This window comes from Aspergillus welwitschiae, assembly GCF_003344945.1.
Source record: "Aspergillus welwitschiae strain CBS 139.54b unplaced genomic scaffold BDQ94scaffold_32, whole genome shotgun sequence".
NCBI classification, from domain to species: Eukaryota; Fungi; Ascomycota; class Eurotiomycetes; order Eurotiales; family Aspergillaceae; genus Aspergillus; species Aspergillus welwitschiae.
The window spans coordinates 132691-156449 of NW_020798726.1; the positions used below are offsets into that span (position 1 = coordinate 132691).

Below are 23759 nucleotides of genomic sequence, written 5' to 3' on the forward strand. Positions count from 1 at the left end.
TGACCGTGCATCTGCAGCAGACGTCGAATTAGGGCTGTCTGGACAATAAATGTTAGGTAATGGCGCCTGGCCATTGGTCCTTGCAACAAACAGGCGACAGGAAAAATCATGATTGGCGCGCGCCCGTGACCGTTGACGATTTTAGCTCCAGTGATGGGCTCATCGTCCACAGTCCGACCCCTCTCTGGTCCCCTCAGTCGATCATCGTTGTAGCTTGCCCCGTGGCATGGACCGGGACCCGATGCTGTGGTTCCCCAAGGGTCTGTGAGGGCACGTGGTCGACATGGATGTGTAGTTTATTTTCATGTCATTGTAGCACTCGGTCTTTCACTCGTGGCATACACACGGTTTATTGTGCCATGTTTATGGCATGTCTGTGACGTCTGTGATGGATAAGGTCATACATGGCCACACACGCAGTGAGTATAGAGCCCCCACAAAAGGAGTAGTCCAAATAAGCATCATTAAGACTAAGACGCAGGAACTAGTAAGGAGTCAACGATCAGCAACCAGTTTAGTCACACGATATGCAGTAACATCCAACCCACCTGATAGAGAATACTATCACCTTACTCGACAAGAAACTCCAGAGATAAGGGAGCTAGTGCAGCGGAGACGGGGTTAGGTTAGTTATATGGGGACATCAGATCGAGCACATGGAAGGAATCCTCATTCTAAAAGAAACTAAAGATAGGTACCAGGTACTAGTGTAGTCCCTATCTACTGTGTCTCTTATCTCGTTCTACTTCCCCCTGAACTGGGCACTGGGGATAACATCTACTTATGAACTCCTGCTAGACCGGATTGGGTAACGGTGTTATCAGCACCGGGGGAGCACAGGTCCGATGTAGGATGATCTATCTACTATCATCTCCCGTAGAATCACTCGGGACTTCTGTCGGGTGTGCTGATAGGCAATTCGGGTTGCCTAGTGTAGTCCCACCCCACGCGACTGCTAGTCTACTAGCCATGCTTTTGCATGCCATTTGTCCGCCCGGGGCTGGGACTGTCAGACGTAAGTACGATATCATCGTATGGGAAAGCAAGCAGAGTGACATACCCTCCGATCTGAATAGCCAGTAGAAGCAGTAGACTATACACCACCAAGTATTTTATTATTTCCCCCCACACTCACTCATCTCTAAGAATGCGAGGTAAGCACCAACACACCGCACCGCGGCATCCTCACCATCGGAATCCTCCGAGCCAAGAGCCAAGCAAACGCAGCCCCGACTCGCCAGTCATTCATCCCGTCCCCGTATCTCCTACCTATCTAACTGCTACTAGACTAGACCCAGCAAACCTCCGAACCGGCGACTGCGCGACCCAACCTCGAACGCCCGCCCGCCCGCTTCAGGCCTACCCAATTCCTGAAACTCCCGAGCGGACATCGGGAGAAACAGGAATGACAAGCGGACTATCATTGGCCAAGCTTCGTCGTTATCAGCGCGGTGGAGCCTTTCGAGGCTGAGCTAGGCCGGATCGGGGTCCAGCGGGACCCACCCCGGATGCAGGTGGCGTGCAGCTGCCCTTATCGTGACCTCCTGTCCAATCGATTCGGAGTGGTGATGAGCTGAGAGAAAATGGAACTGATAAGAAAGGTTCAACTCTCAGGTTCGTGGGTTCCCTTGAGTTTTCCGTTTTCCACGGAATAGGCTTCTTGGTCGTGGGGAATACGGATGGATGGATGATGGATGGATTGAGCATGAAACGTGAAGATCTTGTGGTTTGCGTCTTGGCTCCAAATTGGCAGTTTAGTACTTACACCTATACCGAGTCAAGATAGATAGATGGGTAGTCAACTAGGATATCCCTTTCATTTCTGTTTTTGGATGATGTATCGGACTGGTTTTATCCTTTCCGTGGTTGATCATACTCTTCCTTACATGAAAAAGGCATTTCTGCATGTGAGACGAAGCAGGGTGCAAGCATGTGCCTGCCTGCCTGCTTTTCTGCCTGTCTGCCTCAAATTCGAGCCCAGATCAAACACACGGTCAATGATCCCTATCTATCTACTAATCTGGAACCGATTGCCCATTCCTTTGCCGGCCCAACTCGGCAGCAGATAGGGCTCCAGGCCGCGAGTATGCGCTCTGTAGCTCTGGAACGTGTTCAGTCTGTTATCATTGGGCTTGAAGGTATGCGTGATAGATAAACAGCCAGCTGTCGGAGTTCCGCGTGCGCGCATATCGAGTAGATACATAAAGTAAACAGAAGCCCCAAGCCCGCGCCCCCAGGATTGCTGGTGCTTCCTCTACTCTTTTTGCCTTTTTTTTTTTCCCTCTCTGCATGCGGAGAGATGATGATCCAGAAAGCAGCAGACACTGCGGTGGGCTGAGCTGGTCTATGCGGTCTTACAGTCCACTTACTGTCTGTCGCGTGGGCATCATCGACCACATATGATACCATATACCATACCGTATACTGCGGATTACAGCTTACTATACAAGCAGGGAAACAGCATGGAACCTAACCGGGAGGCTATACGAACACTCTCCCCTGGGACGAGTTTGCAGATTCAATGGGTCGGGGCCTGGACCGACGTCCTTCCCTGTCCATTGGAACTTGAACATGACGAAACCTTGTGTTGAATGAACACCCGATATGAATTGAGTGTAGATGATGATGCTGATGCTGATGCTAATGTTGCTGCTGCTGCTGCTGCTTATGATGATGAAACAGATCATTCCAACTGGCTTAACCGAGGATAGTATACCAGGACCCAACCGGGATCAGAGTGGAAATATGACGGGAGGTTTCGCCACCGAACTTATTTGGGAATTTCTTGCAGTCCCTCCTCAATCGGCGGCGGTCTTGGCCGAGGGCGGCAGTTTTGCCACGGACCCAATCAAGGGCCAGACAGGCAATTCACCTTTGCAATCACTGCAGACGAAAATGATTGTCAGGAAACTGGGAAATACAATTGATGTCTATGTGTGTATGGTTGTGAAGAGCTTCCCACGATCTATCGACTTTGACAAGTGAAGCACACGCAGCAAGGAAAAAGTCTATCCTCCTCCCATCACCAACAGCAGCACCAGCATCCATTCCTCCGCCGTTCGCCAGGAAACGCAACCAGTGGGTTTTGAATGGGTTCTGGTGGATGATCGTCGGGCCCGAGTTTATTTTATGCCATTTGATTTTTCACCTTATCTCTCGCCCGACTCGGCGGCCTCCCATTTGGGTCTTTTTCTTTTTTTTCTCACTTATCTTTATTTGATTTGATTTGATTATTTTCTGGCGCCTCCCTCGCGTGGTGGAAAGAGGATAAATTATTTTCTCATTATTCTTTTTTCTTTTTCCTTTTTTTTTTTTTTCCTGACTATTTACTGGAGATTTGAATTTTAGACTTTTTGTTTCCCTTTTAATTTCTCTGTCTTCAGATTCTCACCCACACGAGGCTAATCTGGAATGAATTGAAAAGAGTTTCGAGGGCATATCAACTTATCATCCACCCGCCCAAAGTCATCACTAATAGATATTATCGTCGGTCGAGGTGCTCCACCCGCGCCCAACGTTTGAGCAAAGTTTAGGGACTTTTTCTCTTCTGCTTCTTGCCTGGGCATTGACACCAACCTATTATCGCTGCTATCGGGACGAATTGGTAAAAGCGCAACCTCGTCGCAGGTTTGAGGTCCCACTCCGGTGCCTTTCCAGAATCTTGTCTGCCCGGCCGCTCCACTCATCGGCCTTCTTCCTGCTTCATTCCTCAAGTCAGCGCACTCTTATTTATATAGTCGACGCCCTCCGCGCCCCCCGTGGCGGTTTTCCCTTCTCCACATCCGGCGGAGTCGACAGTCTGCAGAGCATCCTTTCCCTCTCTTTCTCTCCCTCACGGCATTCCGTCTTACATTCCCGCTGCCGGTCTCTCTCTCCCTCTCTCTCTGTCCCTCTCTCTCTCTCCTCCTAATACACGCTTCTCCTCCATTCCAATTATCCCAAATCCTCCTACTCTGTGTCACCTCCCTTTCTCTCTTTCTCCTTTCCGCCCTTGCAGATACTCTATTTCGCCAGTTCCCGTCTTCGATTCTCGATCCCGATCTCGCTTCTGCAGTTCTCGCCGCCACCCACACCAACTACACCATCCACATCCACCACCCGCCTGTTCTCGGCCTGAGAACATTCCTCGGCGGTGGTGACTCCATAAACGCCCGTTAAAAGAACAGTTCGACCCGTCAATCCCTCGTGTTACCTTCGATAGTCTTTGTTTTTTCACCATGTCGGACAAAGCAGGCGTCTTTATCCCGCAATATGCGTCCTACAACTGGACGGGCGCTCCCTCCGACTACGAGGCTCTCACGACCAACGAAATCGGTGGCGATTCCAGTTAGTTACCCTGCTTTTGTTGGTCGTTTTGGCTTCCCCATGACTTACCTGCTGGCTAGGAACGGAAAATCTGAACAAATGGTTTCAACCGGGTGACCAAGCATTCATCATCGTGTCCTCAGCCATGGTGATGGTTATGATTCCTGGTCTGGCCTTCCTTTACTCCGGTCTCGCGCGCCGCAAGTCAGCTCTGAGTATGATCTGGGCTTGTATGGCCTCGTTCTCCGTCGTCACCTTCCAATGGTATTTCTGGGGTTATTCTCTCGCCTTTTCTCCGACCGCAACCAACGGCTACATCGGCAACCTGCGCAACTTCGGTTTGATGAAGACCTTGGCCGATCCTAGTCCGGGCTCTCCACTGATTTCGAACCTTCTCTTTGCTTTCTATGAGGTATGTTACGATCGACAATCGAGACCTTTGTAATCAATAGCTGACAGGACCGGAATAGATGCAATTCTGCGGAGTTACGGCAGCGATTATCATGGGAGCTGTGGCGGAACGTGGACGCATGCTCCCCGCAATGGTGTTCGTCTTCATTTGGGCCACGATTGTGTACTGTCCTCTGGCGTGCTGGGCATGGAACTCGAACGGTTGGGCCTACAAATATGGAGTCCTGGATTACGCTGGTGGCGGTCCCGTCGAGATCGGGTCTGGTCTGTCGGCACTTGCCTACTCCATGGTTTTGGGCCGTCGCCAGGAGCGGATGATGTTGAACTTCCGCCCGCACAACGTGTCTCTCATTCTCCTGGGAACTGTCTTCCTTTGGTTCGGATGGCTGGGATTCAACGGTGGCTCGGCTTTTGGAGCGAACCTTCGTGCCACCATGGCTTGCTGGAACTCTAACTTGACCGCTGCCTTCGCCGGCATGACCTGGGTTCTTCTCGATTGGCGCTTGGCTCGCAAGTGGTCCATGGTCGGCTGGTGCTCTGGTACCATCTCGGGCCTCGTTGCGGCTACTCCGGCTTCTGGTTTCGTTCCTCCCTGGGCTAGTGTGATCCTGGGCGTTGTGACCGGTATTGTTTGCAACTACTCCACCAAGGGTAAGTCACGCTTTTGCTGGGCAGTGATCCCGTTCAAACACTGACTGAGTTTACAGTGAAATACTGGATCCGTATCGACGACTCGATGGATGTGTTCGCGGAACACGGTGTTGCGGGAATTGTCGGTCTTATCTTCAACGCCCTCTTTGCGGACGATTCGATTGTTGGACTGGACGGTGTCAACACTGGATCAGGACAGGGAGGCTGGCTGATCCACAACTACAAGCAACTCTATATTCAGATCGCCTATGTCGTCGCTACCTGCGCCTACTCATTCGTCATGTCCGCCATCATTGCCTATGCCATCAACGCCATTCCCGGTCTGAAACTGCGTGCCTCGGAAGAAGCCGAACTGCTGGGTATGGACGATGACCAGCTGGGTGAATTCGCCTACGACTACGTCGAAGTCCGCCGTGACTACCTCGCCTGGACCCCTCAGCAGCACAACCAGCTTGAAGACGGCCACCAGATTCCCGCCGCGGCGCGGTACGGAATTGGCGAGCACAGTGAGATGATGCTGGACGGCCACGCCCCGGTTGGTGTGGACAGCCGTGGCTGCAGCGAGGGTGACTCGGGCATCCAGGAGCTGAAGATGCAACCTGCGCCGCGACAGGTAGCAGAACACCACGCGCCGCATGAACCCGAGCCGGTCGAAGAGCCTATCCCGACGACTCAAATCAACGAGAAGGTGACGACTTGAGCCGGACCTCCTCATCTTTTCTAACTTCTTAATGTCTTTGTGTGCTTTTCTTCAATCCTGTGATATCCAGCGATGCCTTTCTTATTAGCCCGGCTGAGCCATTTGTTGTTTTGTACATGTATTATTTTGGCGGCGATTTGGTTTGGCGTTTTTAGGGACGAAGCCCGCGGGTTATGTATATCTACCTGTTGGGTGGATTGTATATATTAGGTTATAAGCGGGGGGTTATTGTTTTTCTTCACTATTTACGTGTCTAGATCTTGCCTATGGAGTGATACCAGCACATGCATAGATAGTCAATTGATTCATCCATAACATATAACAACTGCACTATAGGGACATATACATGCCTAGAAAATCGGTCAATTTGACGTAAATGACAGCTAACTGCGCGTCCCAAGGGTCCTACCCCGGAAATCCTACCCCATACCCCACAGTAACAAACAGACAGACTACCTAGTTACCACCCGGCATGCATGTGCTGGACCTCTCCAAACACAAGCCCTTGCAACAATAAGGTGTCTTATACAAACATACAAATTCGTGATCAGGAACACTAAATCTTTCCCCGAGCAGCGTACACATTAATACCACACTTATATCCTGGAATACATGAATAGGTAAGTAAATAAGGATATGTTTCCACGAGTGTATTATGTACTTATGGTTCGCATGGCTCTTAGATTAATTATATGGGTGGTGTGCAGTATGTATAATCTAGCCCTAAGTACCCCACCCGAGAAATCCGTATTCTCGACAGTCCATGGCGTGATTTTTGTGAGAATGAACCAACAAAATACTCATGCAATTTAGCGGTGAAAATTGATAGAACATAGCTTGGTATGTGTAGTATGCATGTATACTATATACAAAGAAAAGAATGCGTATGTAAATTTTTTTAACAAGACGCTGTCAGGTGGGGGCGCTAATGTTATTGTTGATGTAGAAAGGTAATACGGAAAAAGTTAACTCTCTGCCGAGAAGAAAGTAGTAGATAGATAGATAGATAGACAGGGAGTATGGAAAAAAGTGAAAAGTGAGGGATTACACCCGTCTCACCATCCCTCTCACTCTCATCCTCTCTTCGCGACTCAATTTATCCACCACTTCAGCTGTCTCTCCACCACGGAGGACATCTTCCCACTCATCTTCGTCCATGCCCATGACCAGGACCATCTGCAGACACCGCGTGAACGCTTCCCGGTGCCGGTACCGACCTGGTGCCGCTTGCGTGCCACCCACGTCGACAGCAGCGCTGACCACCCCGGATACATCGCGTTCGAGGCGGGTGGCGCCCAGGGCATTGACACGGCCGTGGTAAGACCAGAGACGCTTCTCCAGGAGTCGAGAGAGGTAGGCGATGGTGACGGTGAGGAGACGGTCAAAGGCGGATGCGGTGAGGATGCGGCTGAGGGGCAGGAGCAGCTCGGTCCAGGCGGCGGCGAAGCGCGGACGGACGAGTTCTGCGCGGCTGGTAGGGTCGTCGTCATCTGGGACGGCGCCATCCGCCATGTAGTCCGGATCGTCGGAGTCGTAGTCGTGGTAGATGGTGCGGGTGGGGTCGGTGTCTTCGCGGGGTTGATACTCGATGTCGCGGAAGGCGTCGGAGAGGATGGGGCGGAGACGGTGTTTAATGACGTTATTGAAGACGACCTGGATGCCGTCTGCCAGGAGGTCGGTGACCTTGGACTCGAAGGAGGCGGAGAGGGATTGGAGGGTTTGTGTGGCGAGGCGGGCTTCCTCGGGGACGGGGAAGAGCGAGCGCAGAGGGTCGGTTTCCTCGGGCTGGCCATCAGGGCCGATGGATTTTTTGGGCTCGGTATGGTTCTGTAGGATGCGGCGAACGTAATCGACGGCGACGTCAAGGTTGTTGATGAGGACGAGGAAGGAGATGACGAGTTGCTCGGGGGGTTGGCCGCCCTGGACAACGGCGCGGGGGTAGCATTCGTCACGCATCTTGCGCTGCGTCATGCCGATGAAGTCGGAGCCGAGGACGCGTGAGAGCGTGGGCACAACGCTGGTGACGACGGAGATTTGCGATGTGACGAGAGACTGCTGCAGGACCTTGTTGACAATGTACATGATGTCGTCGACGGCGGATGTAATGTGCGGCGGCTCGGATTTGAGCGGTCTCTGCGGGTTCAGGGTCAGGCCAGAGGGCTGTTCGTCCAGCTGGAACGCCTTCTCGACCGACCGGCGGAAGAAGAATGTGGTCATGGTGTTGAACGGAGCGGCCAGGCGGTCGTTGATTTTCTTCGCTAGAGTCGATTCCCGGAGGAACTGCGGCAGGGCGAATTTTTGGTTGTCACCCTCTTCCGGGGGCTGGGCTGGGTCAGTCAAGACGATCAGAATGGTGTTGGCAAGAACTTACATTGCAGGTGTCGGCCAAGAACCGGCAGTACAGGGACCAGCGACCAAGCATGACGGCCATCTCGTTGAGAAGCCCGTCAATCTCCTTCATATCCACGCCCTCATCATCGGCCGCAGCGGCATCCCGTACGGCAGGCGAGTTGGACCGGGGCGTTCCGCTGCGCTGCGGAGGGAGGAAGCTCTGCACGAGGAAAGTGAAAGCGTAGGACTTGGTGTCGGTAAGCTTTCGGTCGACATGCCGCTCGTCGCTCCAAGTGTCCAGGATGATGCCACCTTGAACATCGGCCTCCAGCTGCAGACGCTCAATAACGCGATTCATCTTGCGCGGGCCGTAGTGACGCTCCACCAGGCCGCCGTGACCATCGATGATCTGGGCGATGTGTTCGAACAGCTTGGTCAGCGCATTGGCGTAGAAGAAGCCGTCCTTGCTTGGCGAAGCCCCTGTGCCGGCATTGAGGTTGGATCGAGCTCGCGCCGCCACGCCTTGACAGACGTAGCGGCCGTAGACATCCAGACCCACCTCGGAGCGACCGATGAGGGGGAAGAGCTTGAAGAAGCGGGTGATGCGGGCACCGTTGTTCTCTTTAACAGCCTTGTCGAATTCGCGCAGGAACAAGCCACAGAGCGATTCGGCAGCGTTATCAAGCGTAACATTCGGTGGATCGGGCACCTCGGCCGTCGGCACCATTTCCGCGGCAAAGGCCCCCTGCGCGACCTCCGGGGGGATCTTGGAGGCCCGGTTCAGATAGCTGGCAGCAGTCTCCCAGTCCTGCGGCGCACCCATGGAGCCTGCGACGCCCAGCACACAGGCTTTGAGTTCCGAAACCTGTTCCACCACTTCCAGGGTTGCCTTGACGCGGGATTGTTCTAGATCGAGGCGGCGGACGGCGCTGGATATGCGATCGGCGGTGGTTGCGGCATCGGCCAGCATGCCATGGCTGATGGCACGGGTGGTGCTGGTCTGGGAGCCGAGATGGGCGCGGAGTAAGTCGAGTCGGCCCAATTCGCGAGAGAAATCCTTCTGGGAGGCCACAAGGGCGTCCAGACGAGCTGTAACGGAGGCCTCCTGGTGGTGCAGGTGCGACAAGGTGGCCTTGATCTCGGCAACGGAGCTGGCATTGAAGATGTCGGGGGCGGGATGCGAGGGAGGCACCGCATGGCCATTGGCCACGCCGGCCGAGGAATTGGACATTGTCTGAGAAGATCAGACAAGGGCGAGATGGGCCGGCGATATAAACCCAGTTTGATCAATCAGTGAGATAGAGGGATATAATAAACAATTGAAGGGAAGAGGAAGGCCATCTGGCACTCGGCCCGCAGGCGGTGAGCAGCCGGGAAGCTGCCTGAGGTGCTGCAGGTGCCTCAGAATGATGGCCACGGAGATGAAGTGTGAGGAAGAGAGAACAGGCTGGAGAGCTGCTTGATATTCACGACATTTTCTTACCATTGACTATAGAATTGACATGGCAAGGGATAGATGGATTCAGACGGATAGAAATCACGGGACATAAGATATAGATACCTCAGGCCGCCACGGGGACAGGCAATTCTGCCGATTGCTGCATTCGACGTCATCTTCAGATTTCCAGTCGCACTTTTCTCTCCACGATTTCGACGGATTCACCCTCTGTCTAGCAGTTGAACCGCCTTACTTCAAGCACCTTCTTCTTGGTGACAGGGACTGGTCATATACCGCCATCATAGGTCGCCGCCGCAAACCCCGACACCAGCACGCCCGACCCCGAACAGGTCGCCGGCCACGCACCATGGGCAACGAATCTTCGACCCTGATAGATGAGAAAACCCCCCCGTCGGTGCTGGAGGCCCGTACCATCGAGGCGATTGCCAAATATGTCAAGCAAAAACCGGTGAAGCGCGTGGTGGTGATGGTATGGATGTTTCCCTCCGATTACCCCTCCCCCGCACCGTGTCAGATCGAATTCTACATCCTCAAAGATTGAGATAGATGGGGGTATAGCTAACAGACAATTATATGTATAGGTCGGAGCTGGCATTAGTACTTCGGCCGGAATTCCCGATTTCCGGTCGCCAGATACCGGCATCTACTCGAATCTCGCCCATTTGGACCTGCCCGATCCCGAAGCCGTCTTCGACATCAGTTTCTTCCGTCAGAATCCCCGCCCATTCTACGCTCTGGCCCGGGAATTGGCCCCGGGTCAGTTCCGACCCACCATTGCACACTCGTTCATCAAGCTGCTCTACGACAAGGGAATGCTATTGAAGCATTTCTCACAGAACATTGACTGTCTGGAGCGGCTGGCTGGGGTACCGGGTGATAAGATCGTCGAGGCCCATGGAAGCTTCGCGACACAGCATTGCATCGACTGCAAGGCGGAATACCCCGAGGACTTGATGAAAAAGGCTATCACTAAGGGAAAGGTCCCGTACTGTACTCAGTGCAAGGGGCTGGTGAAGCCCGACATTGTCTTCTTCGGAGAGTCGCTGCCGGCTGACTTTTTCGACAACCGGGACCTTCCCGAGCAGGCGGACTTGTGCATTGTTATGGGAACCAGTCTACAAGTGCAGCCGTTTGCCAGTCTGCCCGCATTCGTTAGTGATGGAGTACCCCGCGTGCTGATCAACATGGAGCGAGTGGGCGGGCTGGGATCCCGCCCGGACGATGTCCTGGTGCTGGGTGATTGCGACACTGGGGTGAGGCGATTGGCACGGGCGCTGGGCTGGGGGGAGGAGTTAGAGGAGCTGTGGGAGAGGACGAACCCGGACCCGGCCGTACGGGCGGCGGAGAATGCATCCCCACAAACCCGGGAGGAGCGGCTGCAAGATGAAGTGGACCGGCTCACGGAGGAGGTTGATCGCACGCTGGGAATCTCGCAGGCGTACCAGCAGCGAGTGCGGCAGCATCTGGAGCGACAGTCGGGCACGCACGCGGATGCAGCGGGTAGGAAGGAGAAGCAAGCCGAGGAGGAGAACGACCGGATTGGGGGATTGGCTCATGTCTTCCCGCATCTGGCGCGAATGCAGGAAGGGAGGTGAAGAGAAAAAGTAAGAGCGATCACATGGACGAGATGAGGATGGAATGGATGGGAAAGGTCCGGGCGAGATGGCGTTGGGTGGCTGGAACGGAGGGGATTCTGAGTGGACGAAAGACCAGGGAGATAGTCGGTTCCTGGAGCTTCTTGGGATTTCGACGGGAGTCAAGATGATAAGGGGGGGAAAGCAAAAGAATAAATTAATTGGGATGGATATAGGATAATGATACACATGATGTTTGTAGTCAAACTTGTTGTTGATTGATGATAATAAACAAAAGAAGAGAGGAGGTTAAATAGTGACGGATGAATCAATTGATCAATGTGAAAGAGTAAAGAATGCGGGATGAGGAAGCAAGCAGTACAGAGTGCATACATGACATTCTTCCGCAGCAAAATGTCTCCCGCAAACGACATGACAGCTCTTAGCTTCATGCTATACTTATCTAGACACTGACACGTAGAGCCTGGACTACAAAGTACTTAAACTCTCGAGATACTTTGATGCAAGAGGACAAGACATGAAGCGGCGAGACACCCAAAGCAACAACCGGTGAAGGCGATCCCTCCCCCTCCACTGCGGGGCCCAACTTTAGTTAACTATTATTATTATTATTATTGTTTGCTTCCACGCTTATGATTCTGCTGCTGCCCCACGTCACTCCCCCTCGATCTTCTTTCATCCCGGTTTCTAATTCTAACTCTCTCTGCTCCATCTTCTCCTTGACTTCTCTACATTCTTCTTTTTGATCAACTATCCTTCTCTACTACCTCTTTCTCCATCTAATATCTATTCACCGTCATCATGGTTGGAATCGGTCCTAAGCGTCCCCCCTCCCGCAAGGGTAAACTCATAGCTCTCCTCCTCCCACTTCCCCCCTCCATTTCTCGGGATGCCGATCGCTGACCCGATGGCTTCCCTCGTGCTTCTCCAGGTTCCATGGCCGATGTTCCCCAGAACCTCTTGCAGCAGATCAAGGACTTCGAGGACCAATTCACCGTCGACCGCTCCAAGCTCAAGCAGATTGTCAACCACTTTGTCAAGGAATTGGAAAAGGGTGCGTCTTCCACACTTTACCCGCTTCCAATGCGGCCCGGAATGCATCACTCCGACTGACTCTCTTTCTTCCATGCAATAGGTCTCTCTGTCGAGGGTGGAAACATCGTAAGTGCTTTGGCTCTCGCAATGCGGCATTCGACTCAATTCGTTTTTATTTCCTCCGTTCCCGACTAACGCTTCTCTTCCCCTCTCAGCCTATGAACGTCACCTGGGTTCTGGGATTCCCCGATGGCGACGAACAGGGTACTTTCCTCGCCCTCGACATGGGTGGCACCAACCTGCGTGTTTGTGAGATCACCCTGACCCAGGAGAAGGGTGCCTTCGACATCACCCAGTCCAAGTACCGCATGCCCGAGGAATTGAAGACCGGTACCGCCGAGGAGCTGTGGGAATACATCGCCGACTGCCTGCAGCAATTCATCGAGTCCCACCACGAGAACGAGAAGATCTCCAAGCTGCCCCTGGGTTTCACCTTCTCCTACCCCGCCACCCAGGACTACATCGACCACGGTGTCCTGCAGCGCTGGACCAAGGGTTTCGACATTGATGGTGTCGAGGGCCACGACGTCGTCCCGCCGTTGGAGGCCATCCTGCAGAAGCGCGTACGTCGATCCCCTCACCCCCCATGATGTGTAACCCGAGCTAATCTGGTATGTCTCTCTAGGGCCTGCCCATCAAGGTGGCTGCACTGATCAACGACACCACCGGAACCCTCATCGCCTCTTCTTACACCGACTCCGACATGAAGATCGGCTGCATCTTCGGTACCGGTGTCAACGCCGCCTACATGGAGAACGCCGGCTCCATCCCCAAGCTGGCTCACATGAACCTGCCCGCCGATATGCCCGTGGCCATCAACTGCGAGTACGGTGCTTTCGACAACGAGCACATCGTGCTGCCTCTGACCAAGTACGACCACATCATCGACCGCGACTCCCCCCGTCCCGGTCAGCAGGCCTTCGAGAAGATGACCGCTGGTCTGTACCTGGGTGAGATCTTCCGTCTGGCCCTGATGGACCTGGTGGAGAACCGCCCCGGCCTCATCTTCAACGGCCAGGACACCACCAAGCTGCGCAAGCCCTACATCCTGGATGCCTCCTTCCTGGCAGCCATCGAGGAGGACCCCTACGAGAACCTGGAGGAGACCGAGGAGCTCATGGAGCGCGAGCTCAACATCAAGGCCACCCCGGCGGAGCTGGAGATGATCCGCCGCCTGGCCGAGCTGATCGGTACGCGTGCCGCTCGCCTGTCGGCCTGCGGTGTTGCCGCCATTTGCACGAAGAAGAAGATCGACTCGTGCCACGTTGGTGCCGACGGCTCCGTCTTCACCAAGTACCCTCACTTCAAGGCGCGCGGAGCCAAGGCTCTGCGCGAGATCCTGGACTGGGCTCCGGAGGAGCAGGACAAGGTGACCATCATGGCGGCCGAGGATGGATCTGGTGTGGGAGCTGCGCTGATTGCGGCGCTGACCCTGAAGCGGGTCAAGGCCGGCAACCTGGCCGGTATCCGAAACATGGCTGACATGAAGACCCTGCTATAATGACCTGGCGCACATAAATATGAATTCTTTGGTGTGATATTTTATTCTCTGGTGTTGAGACGGCGGTGGACGGAATGAAAATAATCGATTACAGTTGTTATGAAGAATTGGCCCGGCCTGGTCTGGTCTGGAGCAATCCTTGTACTGATTAAAAAGTAAGCCGTAAGCCAGTGAATGTGTAACTCTCTTGTTCCTATCGACTAGACCTGCCACACTACCATCCTGTAGACACAAAACCCCGCAGCAAACAAGCCCTGAGCAATGCAAGCGGAAGGCAAAAAAGAAAGAATGTGCACGGTCACTCAGCTGGCCAGTGTTGATTTGGTTGCACAGGAAGAATGGGGATCCCGATAAAACATTCCTAGCGGGATAGACGAAGAATGCTTGAATCTCGTGGACAGAAAAGAAATAACCCGACAACTGATTTCACCTGGAACTGGGTCGGAATGCACATCCCCATGAATCCTTGCATGTATCATGCAGGAACCATCATGGATGAACCTTGTAGATACGTACCAGCAACAGTGTGTTTACACTTTGTTAGTCCTAGATGACATATGATGATGATATAAATATTTGCTCTATCTACCCTACCCAACCCTACCCTATCCCTTCCCTCTTTCCCTCATCTTTCTTCTCATACTACCATTGAAGTCCCTCACTCACTCACTACTTACTCCCTACCAAACCCCCTCCATCCACTACTCTACCTAGCATACACAGTATCTCCCAACCATGAGACTCGATACCCTCCTAACAACAACCCTCTGGGCCACTACAGCCCTCGCCGCAGCCAAGCCCATCATAGAGAACCGAGACCTCGCCCCAGCGACACCCGCAACAGCAGCAATGCACACCCCCAACGCCGCAGCATCGGCTACACCTAGTTCTCGGGCGTCGGCTAGTGCCTCTGCGTCTGCGTCGGGTGCCTCGGCGCAGTATGAGACGAGTAATGAGGGTGATGACGATGATGATTACGATGATGATGATGGTGGTCACGACGATGGTGACTACGAAGATTATGGTGATGATGGATATGGAAAGGAGGATCCCAAGGGGGGTGATGATGGTCAAGGGGACAAGGATAATAGTGATGTATGTATATACCCTTCCCCCCTACCCTCCAACTTCTCTGTGTCTGACTATTCATTGTGTATGTGTATGTGGATGGGTGCTAATGAGTGTGACTTGTGCAGCCGCTTGATTTCGTAAGTATCACCGGTGTCCTTCCTGTTGAGGATTGCGTTGAAAAAGGGTAAATGCTAACGAGGGGTTTTTGTTTTGGGGGATTAGTTGTCGGGGATTTTGGGATTGGTATGTATCTTTCATCTGCTTGGTTACTTTTTTGTCTTGTGGGGTATGGATGGCTAACTGTTGTTTGGTGGTATAGCTCGGTGGATTGGTTAGTTCTCCCAGTCTTTATATTGTCTTTGTTTTGTCCTTACAAGAAGGAGACAGAGAGAGGAGGAAAGGAGTATGGTTGGTATTTATTATATGAGAATGGTGTACTGACTACTCGTTAATGGTATAGGGTCTGCGGTAAATTGATTGATCAACACGGGCAGTCTGCTTCTACACACCGTCTTCTGACGTTTCTATCTCGGTTCTATCTTCCTATCTTGTTCAATTGACGATTATTTTCTGATGAGATTATGCGGAGAGTGACGGAGGTGTTCATAGGTTACTTTGCCTGCTTTTACCTTGTTTGCTTGGATATGGTTGCTTATTTAGGGCTCGCTCGTATGTATCTGTTACACGTCACATAACATGCCATCAATATGATTGAATGAATCTGCACTGGTATTCTACTCTACACTAACTCCACGTAATATGCAGTATATAACTTTTATGGCTACTGTAAAGTACCAAGTAGGAATAATTAATCACCCCCTAATCTCCCACAACCTGATCCGTCCCTGCTCATTACCCACAGCCAACTGCTCCGAGTTGGGCGAGATAGCCACCGACGAGATGCGACCCAGAGGCGTATTCGACGTCGGCCAATTGCGGTACACCGTGCATGTGGGGAGGTGAACTGTCTATCGTCAGCATTCTTTCTACACAGTCTATAATCAGGGAAGTTAGGGGATGAGGCTCACCCATTCTCAACGCATCGCGCTTCCACCGACTCGCCATAACGAAGAACTGTCCATCCGGCGCAAAGACCAAGTGGCTGATCGGCGTCGTGAGTTGATCGAGCGCCCGAACCGGCTCCGGGTTACGAGGAATCGCCGCCTGACCAGCCTCGACGTCTTCGCCCTGCGCCGCGTACGCCGCAGCCCATTCGCGACGATCATACACGTTGACCACACCACTGGAACTGCCAATCGCTACCCAGCGGTCCCCGCCCAGCTGAGTGCGGCCGGACCGACCACCCAGACTGAGCACCGTCGTGCCAACGGCACCGGCGTCCATCCAGCGCGCGACGACCCGGTTGAGACGGCCGTCCCATTCGGACACTTCACCGTTCTTGCTAGCCACTGTTAGACCCTCGCCGTCGCTCCACCAGGCGAAATCAGCCACGCCGCCGCGGCCGTCCACGCGCACCTGCGCGATCCACTGCGCTGTGCCGGAGTCCAGGATGTTGATAAGACCGCCGCCCTTGCGGGAGGTGCCGACCAGACCGACGTAGCGGCCACAGGGGGAGAGCTTGAATCGTTCCATGGACTTTTGCTCCTCTTTACGGTCGGCGGTGCCGTTGACTTTGTCCACCTTGCCGGTCTCCAGGTCCCAAATGTGGAAGTAGCGGCGACGGCCGGAGGCGAAGATGCGGTTGCCGGACGGCGGGTGGAAGGCCGAGGTGTGGATGGGGGTGTTGCGGATGTGGAACGAGGTGAGGAGCGGGTTAGGAGCCGGGGAGGAGGGGGAGATGTGGTGGAGGAAGAGTGTGGCTGCAGGTCCGGAGGAGAGGAGCAGCGGGTAGTTGGGGTGGAACATGAGCGAATCGACCGAGGACTGTATACTATGTTAGTTTGAAGTGACGCGCAACCTAGCAACAGAAAACATACCGGCTGGTCTTTGCCAACGTCCTTGAGACGCTGGATATCCACAACCTCCTGGCGCATCTTTCTGCGGCCGCCAGACGTCTTTTCCTCCACGTTGACAAGGTCCGTAGCGTTCTGGAGCAACTTAGCCAGCGGCTGCGTGGACGTCGGCTCCTCATCATCCGTATCCATCTCGTCCGCATCAGAATCGTCCTTCTGTTGCTGCTTCTCCGGGTTGGCCCAGTCGGGCATCGGGTTCAATTGCAAGTACTGTCTGCGCAGGCGCCGAATATACTCCTTTCCGCTAATGACATCCTCCGATTCCGCAACACGCAGCTTCCTCAATCTCTGGTGGCTCGCCAAGGAGATCGTAATGCGCTCATCGTCACTATCATGCCACAGCGCAGGCATGCCGGACTCCTCCTCACTGCCCTCTTCATCCGACGGCACGGCGGGCGCCGCCTCGCTGAGGTCCGTAGAAACCGGTCCGGCGCCAGAATCAAGGAAGAAAAGCTACCACAGCCCATTCGTTAGCATCCAGCAGAGTTACGGAAAAAAAGAGAAGAAAAGATAGAACAAACATCAGCATCATCCATCTGCGACAGATCCTTCACCTCATCCTCGTCTCCCTCCTCCGCAGACTCCTCATCGCTACTCTGACCCGCAAGTACTAAACTGCGATCCTTCTGGTTCTTCAACGCGCCAAGAAATCCCTCATCGTCGCCGAAGAGCAACGCCTCAAGCTTCCTCTCGGCATCGTCCTTCTCCGGCACCGAAGACTCGTCGGAGCTCGTTTCATCGTCGGACATGTCGATGTCGCTGGCTTCGCGAATGGGTTGGCCTGGTTCGAAGGGGGAGCGCGCGGCCGTTTTGACCTTCTGGCGAGACTTTTGCTTAACGGCCGCCTTCGGCATTGTGAGATAGGTATTCTCTGATTGATCAGAGTTTAGAAGAGAATTGAATGGGTGGATAGAGGGGGTGGTGTATATCGCAGAAAGCGAAGCCGACAATAATTTTCTTCGGCGGCCGGCAGATGTGGGCGGTGAGGGGTGCGGTCACTGCGGTACATTGTGCCTGGTATTTCAGGCAGAATTATCGAAGTAGGTTGCTACTCAAAAGGAACCTTAGAGGCGACCTTATAATTAATCATATTTTAGGCTATACGTATGCGTTGCTGGTGTATAACGCGCAGTAGACAAAACAAAAAGACATACAAACAGCTGAAGTAAAATCATGTACACGCCATCCTGCCAGAACCCTAAATGCACCGATCACTACTCCCATAGAACAATCACTGAGAATATCACCAAACGCCACATAACACACGTGAGTGGAGATCATATCAGTCCTTATGTTGGGACGTAAGCTTGGTGGACGATGACAAATCGCCATACTCGCCGTGACTACTACCCGATCTGACTGACGCGGCAGAGCTGTGCTCAACTTGAGCTGGATTGTATTCGGCGGACTCGAACCGGACTAGGTCCTCTTTTACAGTTTCCGGGCCATCATCTTTCCCAACGGAGTCATCCTCCGACTCGAACGATGCGTCCTCATCAATGCCCGCCAGGAGCGCATGGCGGTGTTCGTGGGTGTCATGCTCCGCCTCTTCGAGAGTATCCAGCATTATCGGCTTCTTGATGAAGGTGTCGATGATGTAATACTGTATCGCATTCATAATGACGGGGAAAAGCAGCATGACAAAGATGATCTGCACTGCCGTGTTGCCTTCCGTCCATCGGAGAGCCCAATCTCCTACTTTAACGATGAACGGCAGCAGCTGGATGAGGAAGAAGACGCAAATCTTCATCCCCAGCAGTCCCATGAAATATATCACCGATTGCTTGAACCACCATGAGGCGCGCGGTGGACTTCCGTAATTGCCAGACTCGATAGACTCCGGAGGATTGGCGAGGGGCGTATACGAAGCTAAGCGGTTGAGGAGGTGAAGGATGAAAATGAGGATCGGGATGCCTAGCGTGGTCTTGAAAACGAACCATGTCAGCACGTACCCCGTATAATGGAGCGTAGAGATAAGCTTACATCGATTCCCAGGTTCAATATGTAGAAGGAGCATGGATTCGGTTTGTATTTACTCCGGATCTCGAGCTGGCCCGCAGAGAACATAGACATGAGCAGATTGGCGAGGTGCAGCATTGCGGACCCAAAGACTTGCTTCGAGACATCAAACGCCCACACCTTCACTGGTCGCTGAGGTCTCTCCCGCCAGCGCTTGTAGACAAGTGATAGCAGCGCCAATGCTCCGAGCGCAGCTTGGACGAGAAGCGAAAAGGGCCCTAGGAGCCTGCATTCTCCGGTGTCGTCTCCATCAGTGGGATCTGGACCAGCTAGATGAAAAGGCACAGTTTGCATAGTAGGTGATGGTGATGGTGACGGCGTTATGGAGGTGGTGGAGGCAGTAGTCAGACTACCAACCGCCGACGCACCGACACCGCTACTAAGGACTGCGATAGCCGTTGTTATGACTAGCCCGGCAAGCGATGTGAAGGCCATGGCGGCGATGTTGCGTCCAAAATACAGATAAAAAGCAAAATCAAGGAGAAGAGGCTATTGCGAGAAGATATTGCAACGAGTCCGAGGAAGTTTCAAGGCCAAGCAGCTGGTGGCGGTGATAATTGAGGGGAGTCCAGTGACCTGCGGAGATGCAAGATGGCGGCGTGCCTATCTTGCGAGGGATGTCCGTGTCACGGGCATATGGCCGGGGCAGACTTCGTAGATGATGGGAGTGATTTCAACCAGAATTAGGGGCGCGACGGTGAATATAGACGAAGAAGGCAGGTCCTCCTTAACCAGCAAGGAACCGGAACCAGCCAGGGTCTCAGGGTAGAAGCTAGGAATTAAGTGGGTTTCATGGGAAGATGAGAATGGGGCGGAGAACCAGCCAGCCTTGAGTTATGAGGTCAGGACCAGCCCGAGAACTCGAAGACTCTAAAAACACCGCCCCCGCAGCTGGGCCTCACTAGCGCCCGCCAAGCTCCTACCCAGCGGTCCTGCAAATTATTGCCCCCCAAGACATACCCTGAGTCTGATGACCCTGACTATAATTTTTATGTATTATTTTTTGTTGTAGAATGATTACTAGTATTCCGGAATCGCGCCTTCAACTACTCGGCATTAGAGCAACCAAAATATACTACACAAATTTTGGCACATTTTTTTTGTCATTGACTTTTATCTGCACTAATTCCAGGCGCACAACGCCCACAGCATCCAATTGAGCATCCGGTAGCGATCCAAACCATTCATCGACACTTGTTTTCGCACTGTGGGGCGAAAACCTCGTCTGTCATGGCCGGCCAACTCCCGAAGTCACAATAGATTCCTCTTAGCAACCCGCGGAGGCATAATCCTCCGGAGGGTTTCCACAACAAGACCAACGCTTAGATCATCAGTCTCTCGACCTTGTCCTTGATGGTCTTGATCTGGCCCTGGAGGTCACTGGCCTCGTTGGTGGTGATACTGGCCGCAATCACGGGGCGGGAAACACCGGTAGCACGGCCGAGAGCAAGCTTGCTGGGCACGAAGACATAAGGGGTGTTCTTGTCCTCAGCAAGGAGGGGGATGTGGAGGAGGATAGCGAGGGGAGAGGTGTCGGCAGCGAGGATAACGAGCTCGGAGGTACCACGGTTAAGAGTCTTGGTGGCTGCAAAGACAGTTAGCAGACAGACAGACAATGAGTGTTCTTGAGGAAGCACATACCCTCGTTAGCACCCTTCTTCAGCTGGCGGTAGTGACCGGCCTGCTGGACAAGGTCCAGGAGGTTCTGGGTAAGGGCCTCATCGGCGAGGGGCCAGGCTATAGAAATTGTCAGTATATGGCCATGAGAAAAACGAGACCTGGGATGTGCATACCGGCAGAAGTCTCAGACATGTTTAAAAATGTGGGTTTAACGTGTGTAGCGGTCTAAAGAGGCTCACGCAAAGGATCACTGCCGTGTTGCAGATCTAAATGCTGGGGAGGGAAGGTGGTGATTGTAGAAGCAGAAGCGCATCTGGACTGCAGCGAAAAGAAAATCTTTAGAAGCCCGGTGGGTGGGGCTGAGTCATGACTATCCGCTCTAGGATTGGCCACAAAATTATGCCTTAGTATCAAGGCATTTACAGTGTTTTGTGGCCTTATGTATAAGGCACTAATAATGACTGCCGAATCCAGGCTGATCCCCTCCTTTCTCCAGCGCCTGTGCTCCAGCTGTCATCCAAGATCGACCCCCAGTGGATCAGATCAGTATACCCCAGATACTGGTCGGTGCAGTATTCAGTAGGTTAATAGTTAGTAGTTCATGCTCTCGTAGAATAAATCTGCTTCCGATCGTTGTATTGTTTTGCACATCTACCGGTAGAGCGCATGTGTTCCTTATCTACAAATACCTGGGTGTCTCTTCAGCCTGCTGTGTCTGGCTTCGGGTGCCCCTTGGCGCCTGCAAGCCAACTGTCTAGGATCACCGGGTGCTTGAGTCGTCAGATCCAGACGTTCCAAGCATGTCACCCCGATGCTGCACCTGCGCTATTGTGACAATATCATTGGCGCTTGGATCTCGCGGCTAACGAGGCCGGGAGTGGATACCATTAAAGCGAAGCTCAGCAGAGACATAAACTACCGCACTAGTTGGCTAGCCTTACGTCGGCACTTCAGGGGGTTTCTGTAGATACTTCACTAGTCAATGCACGATCTTCAGGCGCTTGATCCACCCCCATGCAAAATGACGGCCGTTGGACGATCGCTAGATTTCTGTCCACTTCTACGACTGACGTGGTCTCTGCAGTAGGCTAGGGTCAGTTCCCCCCTTGATCGGGGTCACTGGGAACATACTTTGTAGCAAGTCAAGTCAAAACTCCTGTAGTAAGCAGTAATCTCAGAGGGGGGTGCCGCAACAGCCAAAAGGTGGCCGGCGATCGAAATGATTATATTGGTAACCTTGGAGCCGGTGCAACAAGCACCGACCCCGGCTTGAAATAACCCATTCTGTATCATTCTCCTGAACAAAAAGCCAGGGTGTCATTCAACCCGCCGGCAACCCTTTCATACCCATGAATGAATAAGAGCCATCAAACCCATAGGAGAGAAAAACGCCAGAAACCCCACGACCAACCCAGGATAATACGCAGCCAGATGCCGGCAAAGGGCATGCAGAGAAAGCGAACAAAAGCAATCATCACGTCATTCTATCCCATGTTGCTGTTTGAGACGCTCCAAATTCTCTTGCCTTTCCGCCAAGTCCTCTTTCGACCTAAGCATTTTCTCAGGCTGGTGATATAGAACTAGAAAGAAACGAATGTCAGCCATTCGGCTTGTCTCCATATATTCTCTGCTTCGTCTCCCCTTGACACGGGGTTACATACCGACGAGGTATCTGTTCTGGAAGTTGAACCCATTGAGCTTATCGCATGCCTGTTTGGCGTCATGAACGTCTTCGTAAACCACAAAGGCTGTGCCCTTCGAGTTGTTGGCGATTCCCTGACGTATTTGGCTGGAAGAAACAGGAACAATTAGCCATTATTGACCAAGAAGTGGGTTGAACGTGAGTCATGCGCAGATTTACCGGATGGGACCAAATTTGCCGAAGAGGTCAAAGAGTTGCTCAGCTGTGACGTTGTAGCTGTAAGGAAACAATCAGGTTAGCTCTTGCATTCTGGAAGACGATGGGCGCCTGTCGCCTGCTGGCTGTTGGTCGACAGGTATGCGACGGATGGTTTGCGAGTCGAGGAACGAATCTTGGGAAATCATCGACGTACTTGAGGTTCTTTACAAAGAGAATCCTGAAACCGGTCAGCATCGATGCTTTAGATATGATACTTGCCCGGCTCGTAGGTTTGCCAGCCAACAACGTGCCGAACAAATGCCTGGAATTGAAAGATGGCGGGCGACCGAAGAGGGGCAAGATTCGGCGAGCAGAACTTACCGATTGGCTTCGGGGGCGAGCTTCCGGCTCATTCTCGGGTGGGACAGTATAGGTCCTAGAAATGGGGTCGGGAGAGGTTGAAGATGAATCAGATACCCAGAGGGCCTGGAGTGAGAGGTGTATAGAGAGGGAAGAGAGAGGGAGAGGAGAAGAGAGAGGGAAGCAATATCCGCGACAAGCACGAGGTTCGGAAGGGAGCCTGCCTTGCCTAATTGGGACTAGCGGCTGGGAGGAGCCTCACTTTGTTGGTTCGAGACAGACGACAACAAGTCCGAGGCATTGAGACCGACGGACGAGGTCAGGGGTGTAGAAGATGCTGTCGGAGATGGAGGGGACAGAGTGGAGATATAAATCCTTATTTACTCATAGTTAACCAACTTAAAAACGTTGTCTAGATGCTGCGAAACACCCCTTGGTATACTCCGGACTGCAAGTAGTAGCGCTGCTCTCCGGGATGCTCGCCGCAAACGATAGGTTAGGATAGGGAGTGCCGGCCTGAGGCAGACTGGCGGCGCGCCCGCTTTGCCTTCCTTCGACCGGCCGTCCAAGCAAAGCCTCGCGCCTCTCCTGCTCTGTTCCGGTGCAGAGCTCATCTTCTCAATCTGTTTTTCTGGCGCATTCTTTAATCGCTTGTCCTCCAGTATTCTTCATCATATCCTCCCGCTCCCTGATTGACCAGTCTAAGACATTTCTTTTTTCGCCCGCACCCGCCGCGGTGCATACTCGGGGCTCTCTCTTCCCGCCGCTCTCGATTGAACTCCCAGTCGGCAGAGACTCTCAACTTCCCCCCCTCAACCTCTCCGCCGT

At 53.1% G+C, this 23759-nt stretch overlaps 12 protein-coding genes across 12 annotated transcripts; 6 read left to right on the forward strand and 6 right to left on the reverse strand.

Moving 5' to 3' along the window:
* The first annotated feature begins 887 nt into the window (after positions 1-887).
* BDQ94DRAFT_149443 (uncharacterized protein) lies at positions 888-2221 on the forward strand. Its single transcript, XM_026767381.1, has 2 exons — positions 888-1006; positions 1061-2221. Exon 2 carries the CDS (start codon positions 1148-1150, stop codon positions 1469-1471), a length of 324 nt encoding a protein of 107 aa, XP_026623065.1. The 5' UTR covers positions 888-1006; positions 1061-1147; the 3' UTR covers positions 1472-2221.
* A 21-nt stretch (positions 2222-2242) lies between these two features.
* BDQ94DRAFT_149445 (uncharacterized protein) lies at positions 2243-3323 on the forward strand. The gene has a single exon (XM_026767382.1). It carries the CDS (start codon positions 2620-2622, stop codon positions 2983-2985), a length of 366 nt encoding a protein of 121 aa, XP_026623066.1. The 5' UTR covers positions 2243-2619; the 3' UTR covers positions 2986-3323.
* Positions 3319-3754, reverse strand: BDQ94DRAFT_149446 (uncharacterized protein). The gene has a single exon (XM_026767383.1). It carries the CDS (start codon positions 3684-3686, stop codon positions 3402-3404), a length of 285 nt encoding a protein of 94 aa, XP_026623067.1. The 5' UTR covers positions 3687-3754; the 3' UTR covers positions 3319-3401.
* On the forward strand, positions 3755-6384 carry BDQ94DRAFT_149447 (ammonium transporter). The gene is made up of 4 exons (XM_026767384.1): positions 3755-4326; positions 4386-4717; positions 4776-5367; positions 5424-6384. The coding sequence occupies exons 1-4, from the start codon at positions 4218-4220 to the stop codon at positions 6065-6067; spliced, it is 1677 nt and encodes a 558-aa protein (XP_026623068.1). The 5' UTR covers positions 3755-4217; the 3' UTR covers positions 6068-6384.
* A 727-nt stretch (positions 6385-7111) lies between these two features.
* Positions 7112-9629, reverse strand: BDQ94DRAFT_173282 (Golgi transport complex subunit COG4; the record flags this gene model as incomplete). Its single annotated transcript, XM_026772116.1, has 2 exons — positions 7112-8389; positions 8439-9629. 2 exons carry the CDS (start codon positions 9627-9629, stop codon positions 7112-7114), a joined length of 2469 nt encoding a protein of 822 aa, XP_026623069.1.
* Positions 9630-10044: 415 nt separating this feature from the next.
* Positions 10045-11533, forward strand: BDQ94DRAFT_78546 (SIR2 family NAD-dependent protein deacylase). Its single transcript, XM_026776542.1, has 2 exons — positions 10045-10326; positions 10439-11533. The coding sequence occupies exons 1-2, from the start codon at positions 10204-10206 to the stop codon at positions 11450-11452; spliced, it is 1137 nt and encodes a 378-aa protein (XP_026623070.1). The 5' UTR covers positions 10045-10203; the 3' UTR covers positions 11453-11533.
* A 535-nt stretch (positions 11534-12068) lies between these two features.
* Positions 12069-14246, forward strand: BDQ94DRAFT_78548 (putative hexokinase Kxk). Its single transcript, XM_026776543.1, has 5 exons — positions 12069-12293; positions 12384-12506; positions 12588-12613; positions 12703-13110; positions 13173-14246. Exons 1-5 carry the CDS (start codon positions 12254-12256, stop codon positions 14046-14048), a joined length of 1473 nt encoding a protein of 490 aa, XP_026623071.1. The 5' UTR covers positions 12069-12253; the 3' UTR covers positions 14049-14246.
* Positions 14247-14672: 426 nt separating this feature from the next.
* BDQ94DRAFT_78567 (uncharacterized protein) lies at positions 14673-15735 on the forward strand. The gene is made up of 5 exons (XM_026776544.1): positions 14673-15143; positions 15245-15256; positions 15342-15362; positions 15439-15450; positions 15580-15735. Exons 1-5 carry the CDS (start codon positions 14784-14786, stop codon positions 15589-15591), a joined length of 417 nt encoding a protein of 138 aa, XP_026623072.1. The 5' UTR covers positions 14673-14783; the 3' UTR covers positions 15592-15735.
* BDQ94DRAFT_78570 (WD40 repeat domain-containing protein) lies at positions 15620-18008 on the reverse strand. Its single transcript, XM_026776545.1, has 4 exons — positions 17614-18008; positions 17057-17545; positions 16148-17003; positions 15620-16083 (listed from the first exon to the last, which is right to left on the reverse strand). The coding sequence occupies exons 1-4, from the start codon at positions 17944-17946 to the stop codon at positions 15932-15934; spliced, it is 1830 nt and encodes a 609-aa protein (XP_026623073.1). The 5' UTR covers positions 17947-18008; the 3' UTR covers positions 15620-15931.
* A 152-nt stretch (positions 18009-18160) lies between these two features.
* On the reverse strand, positions 18161-19614 carry BDQ94DRAFT_149455 (STIMATE family protein). The gene is made up of 2 exons (XM_026767385.1): positions 19076-19614; positions 18161-19016 (listed from the first exon to the last, which is right to left on the reverse strand). The coding sequence occupies exons 1-2, from the start codon at positions 19544-19546 to the stop codon at positions 18375-18377; spliced, it is 1113 nt and encodes a 370-aa protein (XP_026623074.1). The 5' UTR covers positions 19547-19614; the 3' UTR covers positions 18161-18374.
* Positions 19615-20087: 473 nt separating this feature from the next.
* On the reverse strand, positions 20088-21022 carry BDQ94DRAFT_149456 (50S ribosomal protein L30e-like protein; the record flags this gene model as incomplete). Its single annotated transcript, XM_026767386.1, has 3 exons — positions 20905-21022; positions 20753-20848; positions 20088-20696 (listed from the first exon to the last, which is right to left on the reverse strand). Coding segments are annotated over exons 1-3 (373 nt in total), but the record flags the coding sequence as incomplete, so codon positions are not given.
* A 1095-nt stretch (positions 21023-22117) lies between these two features.
* BDQ94DRAFT_78585 (putative pre-mRNA branch site protein p14) lies at positions 22118-23086 on the reverse strand. The gene is made up of 5 exons (XM_026776546.1): positions 22953-23086; positions 22786-22809; positions 22593-22649; positions 22393-22520; positions 22118-22311 (listed from the first exon to the last, which is right to left on the reverse strand). Exons 1-5 carry the CDS (start codon positions 22982-22984, stop codon positions 22211-22213), a joined length of 342 nt encoding a protein of 113 aa, XP_026623076.1. The 5' UTR covers positions 22985-23086; the 3' UTR covers positions 22118-22210.
* Between the last annotated feature and the right edge of the window lie 673 nt (positions 23087-23759).